Source organism: Salarias fasciatus (genome assembly GCF_902148845.1).
Source record: "Salarias fasciatus chromosome 23 unlocalized genomic scaffold, fSalaFa1.1 super_scaffold_20, whole genome shotgun sequence".
NCBI lineage: Eukaryota > Metazoa > Chordata > Actinopteri > Blenniiformes > Blenniidae > Salarias > Salarias fasciatus.
Genome location: NW_021941230.1, coordinates 10633799 through 10652178, shown reverse-complemented (window position 1 = coordinate 10652178; position 18380 = coordinate 10633799). Strand labels below are relative to the sequence as shown.

Genomic DNA, 18380 nt, shown 5'->3' with positions numbered 1-18380 from the left:
TCTTCCGTGGGAAACGTCTGAACTGAAGTGAACTCCAGCGAGCCGAGGGGGCCGAAGGCCGTGGCAGACGCTGCCGAGGACGTTCAGGCTCTGCTGCGGCATCTGTTTCTTTTTAGTGGGACAGAATAAAACTGGCAGATGGTTCATCAAAATCACAAGTCAGATTGTATCACGCTGGCAAAACTGATCTGATGTGCAGAAGTGCAGAACTCTGAAGGTGTGTGAGGAACCAGGGCGTTGGCAGGACTTCCGCTAAATCGCCTCAAATTCGAAGACTTTGTTGGAGAGAACACGCCTCAAATGTTTGATGAGGTCGACGTTTTGGAAATTTGGAGGCTTTAAATCGTCCCTGAAACTGGATTTGTTGGAGCTGGAATGAGGTTTGACCCTCCAGAGGACGGTTTATTTGTTTGTGGTTCGTACAGTTGCAGCACAGTTGCTGTTCCGGATTCGCTCGCAGTGTTTCACCTCCAGCTCTCGAACTGCCGCACAGCTAATCGCTGCCATCTGCTGTCAGCAAATTACAAGCAGCAGTCAGAGAAATTCCAATTAGTTTCTTCTTTGTAATTTTTACACGAGGCGAGGGTTTTGTGTTTGACACCTCGGCAGGTCCACAGGCTGTCGCAGGTAACGAAACACGAGGAAGCCAAAAAAGTACAGAAAATAGACCCTTATAATCACCTTCTTGATCCAAGGATCATTTCACTCCTTTGCTTTAAAATGCTCCAATATTTTGAGACTTTAATCCATGAGGACATCCACGGAAAGACATCAGTGATCGAAGCTTTTTCTGCTTTTTTCAAGATCAACACCCAAAAACCTGAACTGACTGCTCGCTTCGCAGCCCGGTACATCCCATCTCTTGACAGACGCCACTGCAGTGAGATATTCAACGTGATTTACCTCCTCTGCCGCTGCGTTTATCGCCGCCGCTGATTTTTCCTCCTCAGCAGCAGCCGCAGCGCCTTCGCCGGGGGGGGGGGGGGCTCCCACAACTTTGCTCCCACAACTTTGCTCCCACCAAAAAATGCCAAACTCTGAGCTTATTGATTTTGAGACCGCCTCAGGTTTTCTCCAGATGTGATCTCTGTCCCCCATTTTTTTTTTTTAATTTCATTTTTATTTCTATGAGGTCTGCTCTTGACATTCTCTCAAACGCCGCCATATTACTTCACCCCCCCCCCCCCTCCCCCCCAAAGAAAGTACAATTTCGTGTGAAAAGCAACAATGTTTATTATTTTCTTTTCTTTTTTTTTTTCTCCATAGAGTTGTTATCTCAGACCACGGTGGTGCAAGCACTTGTATCCTGTTGTAATTATTATTTTTTTTGAAATCCATAAAAATGCCCACAAAGACGGAACATATGACAACATGGCCGTGATGAAAACATTAAATTAAGCACTATATATTTGCATCGGATACAGTGAAACACACGGTTCAATGCATTGAAACGCGGGAACGAACGACAGATTGTTTGCCTTCAATTAAATCCCAATGAGAAATGCAGCCACTCCAGTTTATTGTCACTGTAAAACATTATTACAAGCGGAGCTAATTAAAATCGGAGGAAAACGGATTCGACTGTGTCCTTTTGGGGAGGTGTTATTACTTTCTCACGTTAGTGGCTCAGTCTCGTTTCGGTTGTTTTACCACTTAGATGCAAAGAAACAAACGAGCGAAATCAAAGTAAAGGCTGCGCCGATCGCGATGGTTGTCGCTCCGTGCGACGGGTATGAGGATAGCCCTTGTGTGCGTGGGCATGTCGTCCCGATGAAGTCAGTTTTCCCGAGTTTGAAATAAACGTAAAAAGACCACGAGTGCTATTAGTAACGAGCTATGCTTACTCATTCCGGCAGTAAAAACTCTCACCCAAATGTGCATTTCTTTGAACCTGCAGTCTCCTGAATAAACAGCCTGCAACACAGCCGTGCACTTCACATTAAGACATGTTGGAATGGAAGGAAAACAACAACACAAAGAGGCCGAAGAGGACACAACACCTTTCCAAACGTCGATGAACTCATTGCACCGCGATAGCCTACCAAAAAAGTATGAACAATGTGCAAAAGAAACAACATCTAGGGAATTTAATATCGGCATAATACTGCTATTTCCTCTCTCTCTTCAAAAATAATTCCTCATTCATTAACGTAGAGTTGAATTCATCTGAACAGACAGCGAGGGCTACTTTGGTTCCTTTTTTTTTTTAATGGATGGCTGAGAGTAAAAACGTGGGGGAGTGATGAATTTACAAAATATACATCAGCTCTTGTAGTGTGTGTATATGTGTGTGTGTGTGTGTGGGGGGGGGGTTTCAAAGTGCTATGTCTCACAAGATGATGAAGACATGATTAGAAGGAAAAAAAAAAAAAGCATTGAGGTGTGGCTTGCTTCCTTTTCTCTCATCGTGACCCAAAAGTGCACCTGAAGAGGATTTTTACTGTCCAGCGCCGTCCTCCGCCTACCCACAATCCTCTGATCCTCTTCTCAGTCCACTGCAACTTTCACCAGCGTTCCTGTTTTGCTTTTAAGAAATCTTAATAAACTGAAAATGAGCTCTGAAAGGCTTGACAAAAAACAGCACCGCGGGGCTTTTCCCGCGCATGGGTGACTTTCCGCGGGCAGAGCTGATTTCCAGTCAGCGGGACTTCCTCGTGGCTTATTTATCCCAATCTAGAACGTCTAAGGAGGGAATGCATCGCGGACCTTCTTCTGGAGGGAGCGCTCGCTCGCTCGCTCGCTCGCCGCTGCGAAAGTGGAGACTGTTTATGTTTTTGCCGTTTTGTCACTGCCTGTGGGTGCGAGGGTGCACGCCAGCAGAATTTAATTTGGGTAAATAGAGCGGATCGGTAGGAATTAAGGAGGATGGATCACTGTTCTGTTCTCTATTCCAGGGATGAGCGTTTTTGTTTTTTTTTGTTTTTTTTTCAAATCTCTCGCCCAGCGCAGCTTGGAGATAATGAGTTTATGCCGATTCGCTGGGGGGGGGGGGGGGGGGGGGGGGGCGCGGCTTCGGCGGCTAGTTTGGCTCCACCCCCTCGAGGTGGTCGGGGATGGGGAGGCCGGTGAGGATGGTCAGACACTTGTTCCACACGTTGAACACGGGGCACACGGGCTGCGCGAAGGACACGTGGAAGGTGTGCAGGTGCTGCGAGCCCACCGCGTCGTAGAAGGTCAGGTAGCCGGCGTCGTAGTCCAGCAGCACGCCCACGCGCCGCAGGTGGGGCGAGGGCTCGATGGCCAGCTCCTTGCTGTTGTGGCGCACCACCCAGGAGTTGTTGCAGCGGCACAGCACCCAGGAGGCCGAGTTCTTGCCGATCCACTCGTGCTTCGGGGCGGATTTGTAGGCGATGCCCACGGCGTACCTTGGGAGGAAAGGGAGAATGAATCATTCAGACATCTCGGAGTCAGATTTCAGGACGACTGGGGATTTGACCCTGCGACTCCTACCATGTGCTCCCTCCAATCAGAGCCTCCCAGTAGTGGCGCCCGCTGTCGATGTAGACGTTCCCCACCACGCCGTAGCTGTTCTGGCTGGCGAACCGCTCCTGGCTGTGGCCTTTCTTGGACGTGGTCTCGTCCCGCTCCACCGTCAGGTTGTCGTGCGACACCTTCAGCTTCTTGTGAGCCGACTTGGGGTCCAGTTTGAAGGGCTGGCCTGGTTGTGAGAAAAGAGAGCAGCGGTTTTTTTTTTTCTCTTCAGGTTCGCTTTATTTAATGTCCGTTCGTACGATTGCGGCTCCGATTGTCTTACTGTTGGTCTTCAGAGTTCCCGGCTCGCTGCTCCTGCTTCCCGCCTGGTTAATGGCCTTGACAACGAAGATGTACTTGGTGCCGCTCTGCAGACCGTGCACCGTGTAGTGGTTCTGCTTGATGTTGGGAACAATCATCCAGCTTTCCAACGAGTTGCACAGACCTGCGAGCAAACAGAAAGAGGCGGAGGGCGCATTCAGAGAACAATCAAGGTTTTTTTTTTTGTTTTTTTTGTTTTTGTTTTATTTTTAGGAATCAATTTGGCTGATAAAATGCCGCGACTCGAAGGCTTCCTGGAGAGGAGTGATTTACTGCAGCGGGAGAGGACAGCGCTCGGGCTGTGTCAGCGGGAACAGGTGAGAGAGTATGAAAAAGGCACAAGAGGAAACTCTTCACACCTCGTTGGCTTCATAGCAGAACTGTTCCCCCCCCCTCTCGCTTCCTCTCTCTGTGTGTCTCTTCGGTATGTGTTTCTTATTTATTGACACTGCAGCACCACTTCCTGGAGCTTGTGTGGGTGCGCATTGTCCCGCCACGGTTTGCTCTGTTTCTTTTCTTGGCCCGAGGAATTAACCGGCGATCAGTGAAAACAAACACACTTCACTTTTCAGTGTTTCGTGAAGACGAGTCGGCTCAGGCATGAAAAACTGGGGTCAGGAAGATGCACAAAGGTAAAAAATACAGTATTTCAATGATCCAGAAAAAAACAAATGTCTGAAGTAACTCTCTGAATCATGAGATAAAGTCATTTTAAACTTGATGGTAGCAATGCACAAAGATTATGGTGTTAATAAAATAACACCAGATATCGTTTGAAAACATTTTGGTCAAGACAACCTAATGAATCGTAGCGTATTATGAGATTTTCAAACCACTGTCTTTCGTTTTTATTTGCATCTAGATGTGAGGATATTGAGTGTTTTTGCAGCAAAGATCAAACAATGTATATGAAAAGCTGTGTTTTAATTAAAATAGAAAAAAGGAAGTTAATATCGGATTTTTTCAAACATTCTGAGTCTCATTAACCAAAAGAACTACGACGATGAATGCCGCACAAGAAAAGCGGCACATGAAAACATCCATTAGGATTTTGAAGAATGTTGCACATCAAACAGTAATTGAACATAAGAAAAAGAGTTTATGATGGATTCCCCTGGTGAGATGCCGGTTCTAAAGCTTTACGGACCAATTAGAGAGTTAAAGATGTTGTTGTTGCGTTAACGTTACAAGACTTGTGCTCCGTGCACAATGATTCATGGGAAAAGCTCCCCGGGGAAGAATCTCCCTCTGGCACATGACTCCGATGCAAACACCTCCGACATTAGCGGATGTGATAAAAGAGGAGAGAAACATGACGGCGGCCTATTGAGCAGAGAGCGACGGGGAAGCGGAGTCGGAAGTGTCACGTTAGCTTAGCGGCGGCGGAGTGTGAATGCGATTCAAACTGCGATCCAGTGAAGAGGAGGTGGCGAAGGTCTGACGTCAGGAGAGTTGGAAAGAAAACCGAAGGAGCCTTGATCGAAAGTAAAAGAGAAGCGCTCATCTGCCGATGCCCCGACCCCGTTTAGTGCCGTTTCTTGCTTGAGCGCGCCTGCGATTTTCGTATTTTTTAAGATAAGTGCCACAAATCCCTCTGTCGTAAAAGACAGCGTGTCAATATGTGAGCGTCAAAGGCTTGTTTTCGGGCTTGTCATCTCAGACGTCTCACTCTCGGGGGCGTCACTCAGACCTGCACGTTCCCATACGTCCCACTCATCCGCGGAGGCCTAATCTTTTACCAGTGCGCACTGCGGCGCCGCTGTTCCCAGATCTCATCTCTCTCCCCCGTCATCCTCCACGAGCCACAGCCGTTTGACGTGTGACAACATCTGAAGGTGATAGCGGCACAAAGGCCAGGGGCTTCACTTCGGGAGGCTCCGTTTCCACTTCACTGCTATCTCGGCTCGAACAAGAGCACTTCGACTCGCGGCTGGCTTCAGGGAACTCGCACCCCACCAGCACCGCGGCGCGATCAATGAGCAGGAACCACTTCCTGCTTGTAATATTTGGGATCCTTTCTTTTTAATGACTTAATTGCTCATCAGGCTCCAAAACCAGCACTTCAAAAACTTCCTGTTGGATTTTGCACTCACAAACTGTTCTAAAGTCTGAGGAGATTCACATTTTACTGAATTAAAGAGGTCAAAATTACATGTAGATAACAAAGAACAATAAACTTTAAACTTCTTTTTATCAAATAAAGTCTTGTTTAAATGTCAAGCTGTATTCCCGGACGGCCCCCACCCTGCCTGTTGTTGGTCTCTTCTAGTTTTAGCACACCTGATTGCAATAAAGGCTCGTTAACGGGTCTGCGCTTGATGGCAGATCAATGATAGACGTCCAAAAAGGGACGCCTCTGTTCTCAGTACTTCTAGATTGTTGTACCTCCGAGGCCAGTGTTTCATGCTGAATTGACATTTTCTGCGGCTAATTATCAGACGTACGAATCCCTCCAGGGAACATCATTTCTTCAGGTAAGCAAATGAGATCTCGACGCACTTACAGACTCTCCTGGGTAGTCACAGATACAAATGCACCACAACTCAAAGAACCGGACTGAAAAGTAAGAGAATTTAAAGCTCGGATGAATGAAATTGTTGGCGAACGTTGGCAGACGTGTCACTTTTTCTTCACTAAATACAAAGTTTTAAGTTTTCTGTGGGGACGCTCTGCTACTCACTGGCGATGTTGGACTGTCCGGTGAAGATGGCGTACTGCAGCTCGTAGGAGACCACCGTGAACTCGTCGTCGGACGTCCAGTGGACGGTGATGGTGTCGTAGGAGGCCGTGCACAGCTCCTCCCTTATGCACGGAGCGGTCGGCGCTGCGAAGAGTGAAAACAAACGCTCCGTCGTCTCAAGTCTTTTGCGCTGGCGGACTGTTTGGATAAAGTTGCAAATACCGACACTGCTCTCCCAACTATGTTGACACTCTCAAAGTTTGTTGGCTGTTGCGACGACAGAAGCCCCAATTAACCTCGGACGTGTTCATTTGGCTCAGTTTATGAGCTCACAGGCTTCATTAAACACAGGATCGAGTGTGCTCTTTCCACTAGACTGGTAGGTTGAGCATTAAAAGCTGCGTGGAGGAAATATAATAAAGTATTAAGATTAAAAAAAAAAAAGCACATTAACAGCAGGGAGTTTAACTATCACAGTTCTTTAAGCAGTAACAAATGCAAGTCGTTACGTGAGCTCGAGGCGCAGGATTGGCTCACTTTCACTGTATTGATTCATGGAAGCCTTTTTTTTTTTAATTTTTTTTAAAATATATTTAGTTTGGCAAGGAATGAATAAAAAGGATCGCTTTTTGTATTCAGTCCATGAAAGCTCCAGTAGAAAGGGAACAATCCAAGGTAAAGAAAAACAGATACACAAGGCACACTTAAATTGATTGTGAAGCCACTTCCTGTCTCTTTCTGTGCCTGTCACTCTCTGGCTTTTCCCGGGCCTTCTGTCATGAGTGGCTGCACAGAGTGGAGTGATTCAGGCTGATTCACTTAGCGGGGAAAGGCCCTCCGGCGAAGTCCTCGTGCTTCGCGGTGAATAAATAGTCGGCCATTTTCACAGACCACCAATGCCGCCCGTGTTTTCTGCTCCCCGGCGTTCCCTATAATTCACCCAGCGACGTTTCGATGGGTCCCTTGCAAATGGAACGTTGGGAATTTATGTTGGAAAATTAATTTCTGAGTTAATAAGTTAGGATTTGTGCCTTCAAAATACAGATAAATAAAAAAAAAAGGAGGATTTTATCTGTGATTCTGCCCGTCAACAGCATGAAATGAGTGGCCCTGGTGAGGATGTTTACCGGTGAGGTAATCCAGATTCTCCAGCAGCTTCTTCTCCCTGGTGAAGTCCAGCGCGAAGGTGTCGAAGGTGTCGGTCAGGTGTATCTCGGGGATCAGCACCTGGGTCGAAGCGGTGGCCATGGAAACCCTGCGTCACCACGAAGAGGCGTTATTTTTTCCAGTGTGAACGAAAGTTACAGCATCTTGCAGCTGCAGTTTGCATCCACAGAGAGTGGACTTCCCAGACTCTGAAGAAATCCAAAGAAAACTTTTTTGTCTAAATACTTCTTTTGTTTGTGGAACTAAAGGATAATGATTTCTTCTCATGTCGCTCCCTTCTTGTTTCTCCAGAGGGTGCACATAATGGACTCCAGGTTTCATTCTCAATTGCCAAATCAATTAGTCAGAAAGCTTAAGCAGAGAGTGGGGATGAGATTTAGCTGAATAAAATATGATAGCCCTCTTGTATTTGTCAAGGAAGTTAAAGCACACAAAGTTTTCCAAAGTGTTCCTCGGCATCGCTCTGTTTGCTCTCTTTAATCTCCCCCCGCCCCCCAAGCTACACTCTTGGTGCGCTAAAGCTGAGTAATTCCAGCCCGTCGTGTGGTCAGCGTGTGGGCCGACTGACCTCTCGTTGATGCTCTTGGCGGTCTGCAGGAAGCGAGCATGGTCGGTTTCCTTCAGCGTCTGATCGGCCTGCGTGATGAGCGCCGACGACCTCTCGATGCACTGCTTGCAGTTGGAGATCTGCTGGGCGAGCTTGCGGAGCCTCTGAGCCTGGAACGAAGCGCGAAGTTCTCGTTAGGCTTCCTCCTCCCGCCTCGGTCTCGGGCGGCAGGCTGTCTGCCTGCCCTCAGCTGGGAGAGAAAGCTGCTGTGGATCATTAGAGACGGGAACCTAATGAGACCCGATGACAGGAAATGACCCAAAAAAACACGGAGGTTTTATGGGTACACGGCGAGAGGTGTAAACACTCGCTCTCACAAGGAAAGGTCAGATTCCTGAGTTGAATGATGCAGACCGTCATCTATTTCTTCGTGTTTTCTTAATTGCTGTGAGCGTTGCTGAAGGTGCGTTTTCGCAAAGGTCATGATGACATCGGTCATCCTCAGCTGAAGCTATGAGGACAGTGAACTGACTCGGTCTGTCCTCTCGTTTCAACTCCTGTTGCAACCCACTCAAACTCTCATGGACAAACCAGAACGTGGCAGCTTATACAACTTTTTTTTTCATCCCCGTGTGACATGTGACGTCCTGTTTCACTCAAATCTGGGATTTTATTCCTCTCCAGTTGCCCCTCGGTTTCAGTCCACCTCTCATGAGCAAAGATTTTAAGCGACGGATTTGGGGCAGAGCATGGATTGAGGTCAAAGGACATGTCATCCTCTTCTGTCCCCAAAAACACTAATCTTGGCTTTAAACCATGACATTTTGCAAAGTCATCGGTACGTTCCAAAAAAAAAAAAAAAAAAATAACGACATAATACTCCGTAACAACACAAAGTTTGCCTCAGAAAGAAGCCATTTGGATTATTGATCGTGCACTTCTCCAGAATCCAATTTGTCTGGCCTGAAACAAAAATCTTTGTATCCATCTCCGAATCCTCTCTGATTGCAGACCTAATGGCAGAAAGCTTGCTCAACATCATGGAAAGAAAAAAATCCCCAATGCATTCCAAGTCTCATTAGACACAGCTTAAAAACCATGATTTGGGTTTAGAGTACGAGTAAATATGCCCTCCCATATGGTCTGGGATCTGCTGTTGGCCGGTCTGTCTGATTTTCCCTTCTGTTCCTCCTCTGAGTGGCTTCGCCGTCTGTCGGCGACGCAGAGCTCGGGTCAGGAGGCTCTGGTGGGTGGAACACGAGTTTCCAATGGTGTCTTAAGGTCGTGTCGTTCTGTGTAAACGGCAGCCATCGGAAGCGGTGGAATTGGCAGCCTGTCTCAAAACGAGCGCTGCGGATTGACAAAACTTGTGAAAAGACACCGAATGAATGGTAGATTTCACTTGTTTGACCAGACTGGAACTGGGACACATTGGCATATTTGCTTTATGCTCTGAGGATGGAGGGATAGGTCCTTGTTACACAACCACTGTTGCATTTTTTTGTGGCAGGAAACGGGAAGTGCTTGGTCGCTAACTCACATCTGTCCTCAAAGGAAATCTTTGAGTTTTTCGGCTTGCTGTTTTCAAGTTTGTCATGTTTCCTGAACGCTTCGAGCCTTGCTTTGATTGGTATTCACACTATCGACGTGCACCGACGCTTGACTGATTGATTTAAACAACACATTTGATGCTAAGGACGGATGCGAGCTCCAACAGCACGGATAAATCGGCGGCGAAGGCGAATAATGAAGACGCACGGCACATTGACATTTGGGCGGCTTCCAGGTGGATGAGAAATTCCGGGGATGCGCTGTGAAAGACGACCGAAACAAATCAAAGGAAAACAAATATCTGCTTCTATAATCCTCACCGCCGTCGGGGTTCACCTCACCTTCCCCTCTTTGATCTTGCTCCCGATGAGCTGCCTCCTCTGCTGGATGATTTCAATCAGGACATCGCACTCCTCCATGAGCTTGCCCTCCTGGCGGGACGCGTTCACCTGAAGACCAATGCACGCCGAGTATTAGAGAGATTGATGAAGAAGAGAGCGCTCGCTGGGAAATATAGAAGTATGTACGCGCAGTCGCTGCACATCATATCGGTCGAGGGACAGGATGTTATTTCCATCCATCAGCCGGCACTCCGAGCCGGAGGCAAACACTCGAGAAGGATGGAGCGCCTTCGGAAGGCTCTGCCTCCCGCTGGCTGAAGTGCTGAGTGACGAGTGAAATAAGCGGCGAGCGCGTCGGCTGTAAGAGAGCCGGCACGTCACGCAGTAATATCCTAAAGAAGCTTCGCGCAAGGGTCGTGACGTCTCGCTGCATTTTACTGCATAATGCTCCGCATTGTCAGCCGAAGTCGAGAGTCTGAAATATGAATACACTCGGAAATCGATTTAATTCTGTAAGGTTCATGATTTACATTAAATTCCACATTGAAAAAGACTTTCCTTGTGCTGTTAAAAGTGAAAAACGTTTCAAGTGAAAGCGCATTGTTTTTGTGTTTTCTCTCAGGAAAGTTTCTTGTTTAGACTGCAACATTTTGAACATTCTGCTCACAGATACAGAAGAAATGATGTTGTTCGCCGTATTTCAGGAAAGTTGCATTTCCCCTAATTTCCTTATAAATGGGGTTCGAGTGTTTTTAAAAAGTTCCACCTCGGGAACCGTTTCCAATAAGTTTAATTTTCAGTGGTTTCCGTGTAAACCAGGCCATGACTGAAAAGTGGGTCACGGGTCATTATCAGGGAAAAAAAAAAAAATCCTTAAGGTCTATTCATACCCCCTAACAGTAGATGGCGCTGATTCTCTGCCATGCAGGTTGAAACTCACCATTTGACACCATAGAAGAAGACCCACAGGGTTTTTTTTTTTTTTTTTTTTTTTTGTTAATGAAGAAACTAAGGTAAGACTCTGAATTATTTTTGAGTTCAGGCTGATAAAGTCTCTCCGGTTGTGGAGCAGCTCTGTGACGAGAGCAGATCCACTGTTTCCTCTCAGTTCTGATCAGCTGAACACACAAACACACAGAGTTCTGATTCGACAATCAAAAGAAAAGTTCGCTTTGGGTACTTGAATCCTTTTGAATTGTACTTTCTGTCGATAAATACACCAACTGAAGAAATAGTTTCTCGATAGTTCAGTCTTGTGAAAGGTTCAGCAAGTGAGGAATCTCAGCTCTTTCTACATAGAGTGAGCCTATTTTTAAGAATACATCAAAATAGTCACACTTTTTCTCGTGTTTTTTTTTTTTTTTTTGCATGAAAACACTGAGTCTGGAAGTGAAATGTGGTTGTTGTCTCAGCATTGTGATTAATGCTTGAATACATGACTGAGCAGTTTTAATAGGACTGTTATTTATTCATTAAGTGGATTTTCAGCAAGAGCTACTGATTTTGGGCCTTTTAGTTTAGTTTATTTGTTTCTTTCATTTAAAACAAGAACACAAAAACAAAAAATGATGAAAATACATCAATGTCATCAGTTTGGACACAAACGAAAGAAAAGGAGCAGAAAGAAGAACAATCTTATTATATCTAACCCCTTTACATACAAATAATTTAAACTGATACAATTAACAATACTCAAAAACTCGTTTTTACTGAATCAAATTTTTCACCCGCAACAACTTAGTTTTCATTTTCATATTTAACCAATGTGGATTTATTTTAGGTTTCTTAAGTCTTTGATTTCCTGTTTCAGAGCATTCCATAAGTTCACTCCTTTCACCGCAATGCTTCTTTCTTTGATTTTGGTTCTGAATCTGGGTTTTTTTTAACACGTCTATTCCTTTATATACTATATACTAGTTCTTATTTCAAATATATTCTGAAGATTTGCAGGCAATAATTTTTTCACTTTGCCTTGTACATTATTTTTAGGATACTTAAATCAACAATATCATGGAATTTCAATAGTTTCAGAACTTGTTAAAAGGCATTTTAATTCTGCTGGAACGCGTTGGGGGGAAAAGTGCGTCTGACGCAGCTGATGACATTGAAGGCGATCCTGCCAACGGGGAAACGGAAACAGCATCACCATCAGCTGGAACCTTCCGCAGCCTGAAGCCGCTATAAAAGCTGTTGGGATCCAATTAGAATCCTGCAGGTCCTCACAGAAACGCGTGATTTTTTTTTTTCCATTGTGGTCATTTCCTGGCGGCGCCTTTCAGCACCTTGTGAAAACGTTTGCCGCGCTGCAGCACAGCGATAGCACGGGGAGCAATGAAGGGGAAGTCGGCCGCGAGCGTTACTGAGCCAACAGGAGAGCGTTCACCACTATTCATGCTAACGTGCGCTCTCTCGGCTCCAGCCCACATTCATGTTGACAGGTGTTTTAATAATCACATCGCGGGGAGTCATTTGGCTTTTCCTCCGACATGCCAAACAGGACGTCGACAATATCTTCCTGAGCAGTGTTTATATGATTTTTTTTTTTTTCTCTCTATTTCTGAGATTACGTTGCCAACAGAAACAATTTGCCACCTGGGTTGCGTCTCTCCGAGCTTGGTGTGAGACGAGCGGCGCCACAGCGACGCCCGGCTTTTCAACGGCGCTAATTGGCTTCCTCGACATCGCAGCGGCAGCTCTTGGGAAGCATATTGAGAACAGTTTACTTTGTAGAACGACTGCATATATGTTATCCCCTCTTTGACATTTTGTACACCAATTAGAGAGGCTTCAGGGGCACCAGAGAGTCCTCGGTTAGAAAGAACTCGGCAGAAATATAAAACTTTGTCCGTCTACACGACGGCAGCGCTCTCAGACACCGACATCAGTTTGATCTTTACTTTCCTTTGACCTTAAGCTGGTGACAGTGATCATCCACTCTGCTCCTGATGGTTTCTTTTCCTGACATTTCATGACCGCAGATCTCGAGGAGTCAACGTGGGGAGAGGGGAATAAAGGCGAGTTCGGATGACGTGGAGCAGCGTTGCTCATCGCCCCAGAACCAGCAAGCACAAGTCCTCGGTAAGAAAGACGCGTTTTAAAATTTTAGACATAGTTCTGTTCACCTTCGGTCGTCGACGTTTTAGAACCAGATCAGATTGTGCTGCGGACTCCCCGACGCGCACATATAGCTTGTGACACAGAGTACACGATGTGCCACGTTTAGCTGCGCAGCGTCTAATGACTGTGGGCAGAGCCCTCTGGAGAGCATGATCAGTGTGACAGATTGTGGCCTGAAAGGAACATTAAGTGACTCATTTAACCACACACACACACACACACACACAAGCCTGGAGGATATCCAAACTTTTGGAAATGCGCACGAGTCAGATTCATGCAGAGAAGGTGAAGTTTTGAATGTTTTGAATTTTTTTGCTTCGTAAACCTTTTTAGAATAACTAGAATATGCTTGTTTTGGGGTAATTTTTCTTCATTCATTGTAAAGTCAAGCCAGCTGAAGACGATCCCTCTTCTATTTGCGATTATTGAATGCTTCTCCAATTCAAACCCATTGTATCCTTCCCAAAACTGTGATTACATTCCGTCTTGTTGGCGCCGTGGTCTGAATGTGGTTTGGCATGACGCTGTGGCGTCTCCATGCCAGCTGAAAACAACACTGTCATGCGGTGCGGGCATCAAACCGCAGCACAGATGGTGACTCGGAGGAGCTGGATGTGAATGTGCAGTTTTTTTTTTTTCTTTTCTTTTTTTTTTCTTGAAAACATCTGGAGCCGGTGGCATGTCAGAGGATCTCTCCGTCCGCTTGGAAGCAGTTTAATCCGACGTGAAATATTCAGAAAGCTCCTTCACGAAGCTTTGCCGCTTCATATACCGTCTCTGTGTCTTTGGATTTTTATTTTTGGCTCATGATCAGTTTTTTTTTTTTTTAACTAGTACAGTAGGACTTTTTGCACCTAAAGAACACCGTGTGAGCACTGTATACTGAGTTGGCTATTTCAGTGTCCTAAAGTATGTTGTGGGACCTCTCTGCACGAGCTGCAGCGATAATGCACCAGAGAGGCTAAAATAGGTCATGCGGCATTTCGTTGCCCTTTGCATGCTTGAACTTAGTTCATTTTTCATGTTTTTTTTTTTTCTTTTTTGTTTCATCCATTTTAAAAATTTACACTCCAGCTTTATCTCTCGGTGACAGAAAAAAAACAAACACGCACGCAAAACATTTTCAGCATTTAAGCTTGTAAGAAAGGAAAGAAAAAGAAAACAGATTAAATCTTCTTAAAAAATCAGAAATCCTCTTTCCTTGTAGTTTTCACAGGCTGAAAGGCTCTCCTCCATTATTTCGGAACTAAGATGTTCCAGCCTTTCAACCCCCGTGGCGTCGCTTTATTTAAAGCTCCTTAGTAGGCCAGCGGAACGTGAACAGGCGGGCTTAGTGCAGAATTGCCCCTCAGTCGAGCTCGATACACTCGCACACTTTGGTATTATCCTAAATGCTGAACGCGTTGGCGACATGTCGTGTCATTTAAGGAACACAAACACTGATTCATGCTAGTTTCTGCACCGATAACGCTGCTGACAAACCTAAACTCTGTGCTAATGCGCCACTTTGAAGATGTGACACACTGAAAAAGGCTTTTTTTTTTCCAGGATTTGTGTACATCTGCAGAAAGTCACTGTTGGCTAATTTAATGTAGATTGAGTACACATTTGATTTAAATTCATCAAGAAAGTAGTTAAACAATGAAATGTGCAACAGAAAACTCACATTTGCTTGATCTAAGATTGCAAGTTAATGAAATAAAACTCAAATCTGTCGACTACATTTCGTGTCGGTTGAGATTGGTGTTTCTTACGATCAGTCGGCGAAACAAATGAGAAGTTCACAGTGCCGATGCTGATCAATCCCATCACTTCAAAAACACAATTAAGATTTTTTTCCAATCATTTATTTAAGTGTAATTCCAGCTCAACTTTAGCGACACGCTAAGCTAAAGAAAACTTAATTCATGCTTGTTAAACTGGAAGTAACGGATAAAAACAAAGTTACATTTTGTATGTTTTTAGTTGAAATAGAAAACATGCAAAAATCTACTTTTGCTTGTCAAACTGTCAGATGACGATTCTAATCTGTGTGATAGTGGCGACCACACAGGGCCGCTGAGACTCACCTCTACATGTTGACACGTCTGGATGAGTTTGCCCATAAGAGACTCCAGCTCATTGTTCCTCTTGATCAAATTGCTGAGGTTGGAGTCCAGGGCTTGCTGTAGCAAACACACACAGAGGAGAGAGAGAGAGAGAGAAGAGAAACAGTCTCAGAAAAAGCCTGTGACACAAAGAAATAGAAGCTGCACACAACACAAAGATAAAAATGCATGAGGCGCTTCTCTGGTTGCAGCAGCCAAACAACTTGTGAGACAACCTCAAACACTGCATATCACGGAACAACAGCGAGAAGAAAAGTTGTAGAATAAAAAAAAGAAGCATATTCTTGTATACTCAAGGATAACTAAGCAAAGCTCTTTGAATCCTCAGCACAGATCCACTGAAAATAAAAGAAGAAGCTCTTCTTTCTCCCGTAAAAGTGCCCCCCGAGTTTGTGGCGAGGCGCGCTGGGTGACCACGTACCTCCTGGCGTGGGTGATAGCCTTCGTCCCTGTACTGCCTCCTCATCCTGCCCTGTCCGAGCCTCCGACGGAGGATGCAGCTCTAGAAGAGGATGTGACTGGGACAGCCACTCCACTGAGCACCAAGCCATGCGCAAACCCGGCCAAGCGGCAAATTAGGCATCAAAAGCTTTCCCTATGAGAGTGCGCGGCGAGCGCTCCCGGCTAACGAACCGGCAAACAGGTGACAGCACGTCAGCGCTGTCCCTTAACGCTCCTCCCTGCTTTTTTCCCCTCCCTTCCATTGGCCCCGTTCTTTCTTTTTTTTTTTTCCCTAACTCCCCCTGCTTTTCATCTGCCCGGGCACAAGCTGTCTCCTCCACTTCCAAGACCATCATATTATTGCCAAACCAAGCGTGCTTAAGCTCCTCTGATGCCGCGCCTCCACTTTTCCTGTTCAGAACCGTTTTCCACTCAAATTTAACCCCAGATTTAGCAAATGCCGGAATTTTCCCGCATGCCCCTGAAATGGTTTACAACTCGGTGTCCAGTCCTCCCAACAAGCATTTGGACTAAACCTGCAAATGGCTCAACTTTAAGGAAAGAAAAGTCTGGATTGGTTACAATTCCCTTAACCTTGACCACTTTGTGCCACAGCGCGAACAAATGCAGCTCCAATCCAGTACATTCAACGCAAACCAATGGCGAAAGACATGGCGATGGTGGGATTTGTGTGTTTTGGAGTGTGGCACTGCAGGGCTTAATGGCTGGCCTTAATACGGAGATGACACACAAACACAAAAGCAGCATGGATATGACACTGTTCTCCCTATAGAGATAAAAATAAACCTCCTAAGGCGATGTTTAGTAGGTCAAGAGTGGCAGCTGTAAATCAGCACCCAGTCACGTGCTCATCTACGTTTACATGTATTGTGTTAAAGTTTTTAACGCATCCGCCGGTTGCCCTTATCGTGTTTTTGAAGGGTTGACCCACAACCGCAACGTCCGTTTTAGCTGCCAGAATTTATCTCCCAGCGCTTGAACTGTCTGCTCGCCCCAGAGGTCGATCAACTGTCAATCATCCGGCTGGCTTATCTCCGCTATCGGTTTCTCTTTGTGTGCCTTGGCCTGCTTTTTTTCCCCCCCGAGCCGGATTTTCACCCTGAGAAACAGCCCCCGTGTGAGAAATTAATCTCCTCCCGAAACCAGCCAGGCTTAGGCAACATCCACTGCATAGGTTTTAGATATACAGTCAGTCGATGGGTGTCGGCGATCCTGGCGTTTGCATTGTGAGTTTAACAAACTGAAAGGAGCATGAAGTCAAGTAGTTTCTTACGCCACTGCAATGGCAGACAGTGGAAGTTCAACCATGCAGTTTTATGCTTTCATCTATATGTAATTTTTAAATTTTACAAATACATGTCTCTTTTCCTTCAGTAGATATGATTATTTTATGTTATTGTTCAGTCTTCTCAAGGTAAGAGTATCCATAGCACCTGCCAATCACGTCATAATTTGGAGCATTTTGAATGTATTAAGCCAAAAATTAAAGTTTGGAAGAGTGTGATGAAATATTTCTACTAATATTGTCAATAGGTCATGACATTATTATTGGTGTGGAATGAACTGAAGTCAATATATATGTAGGACTGCAGTACTTGGGAAAATGTTAAAGCTGTTTTCTAATTCATAATTAGTACATTGTCATCAGCATAGAGCCATGATAGTTATTTATTGGGCATTCATACTATTAACAAACAAGAAATATTTGGGGTTTTTTGCCATCGGTCTGTTAAATTGATGTAATTAAGTTTGTACGTGCGTTTGTAATCCATGGTATAGTGCTGACTGACAGCTGTGTGTACAGTTTTGAGCGTAACCTGAGTTTCAGTGCGATGTCTTGTAACTTTCACATATTTTTGCATGAACCCTTTCAGCTTGAAATATACATCGTTTATGTTTTTGTGGATGAACTGTGGGCAGCTTTTATTGTCCCGAAGCTGCAGCTGATCTCAATCACCAGACAAGAATTTGCTTCTTGAAAAGCTTTGTTTCGTCACCAAAACATCACTCTGATGCCTTCAAGCACAATAGCTGCACGGCTCAACTTGCTCCGCTTGAGTCGTGTCTGCTTCATCTTCCTCTAAAACCTCAACGCTATTAGAGCGTGTACCGTCCGTGTGTGTGTGAGAATTGCTCCAGGCGAATGCTGTGAGTGAACTAAATTGCCCCCCGAGCAGTCCTGATAAGCTCCCACACACACACACACACACACCCATAGAGGGGGCAAGACAGGTGGGCGACTGAACCCCTAACCTCACATTAGCTCCATCTTTTCTGGATGTACGCTAACACTGAGCAGGATCGTGCTCCCAGGGAGCTGTGCCAAACTGTCAAGAGTTTCGCTGCGCGCTCCCTCTTGTTTCTTCAGAGAGTTAGCGAAAGATCAGAGGACTCTCTGTCACGTTAACGGGGAGGGAAAAACTGTGATACGAGATATGCGAAAGACCAACATTCAAAGAGAAAGACGGGAATCAAAGAGGAAGCCGCGACGGAGAAGCAGGAGCTCTGGCCATCGGGATCCACCATTTGCTTGTCGACTGCTTTTGCCACATGCGAATTTACACACATCCACACTGCATTTATCTCATCATCATCATCATCACGTCAGGTGTGGA

General features: G+C 45.5%; 1 protein-coding gene across 2 annotated transcripts in view; it reads right to left on the bottom strand.

The window, feature by feature from the left end:
* Positions 1-1266: 1266 nt before the first annotated feature.
* LOC115383873 (E3 ubiquitin-protein ligase Midline-1-like) overlaps positions 1267-18380 on the bottom strand; it is a 52064-nt gene continuing 34950 nt past the window's right edge. For both annotated transcript variants that reach the window (XM_030086074.1, XM_030086073.1), the window contains exons 3-10: positions 15265-15360; positions 10079-10186; positions 8208-8356; positions 7600-7727; positions 6473-6616; positions 3755-3916; positions 3451-3658; positions 1267-3365 (exon numbers count right to left, since the gene is read on the bottom strand). In XM_030086074.1, coding sequence (XP_029941934.1) covers positions 3020-3365; positions 3451-3658; positions 3755-3916; positions 6473-6616; positions 7600-7727; positions 8208-8356; positions 10079-10186; positions 15265-15360 — 1341 coding nt within the window. In that variant the 3' untranslated portion in view covers positions 1267-3019. The remainder of the gene's footprint in view (positions 3366-3450; positions 3659-3754; positions 3917-6472; positions 6617-7599; positions 7728-8207; positions 8357-10078; positions 10187-15264; positions 15361-18380) is intronic.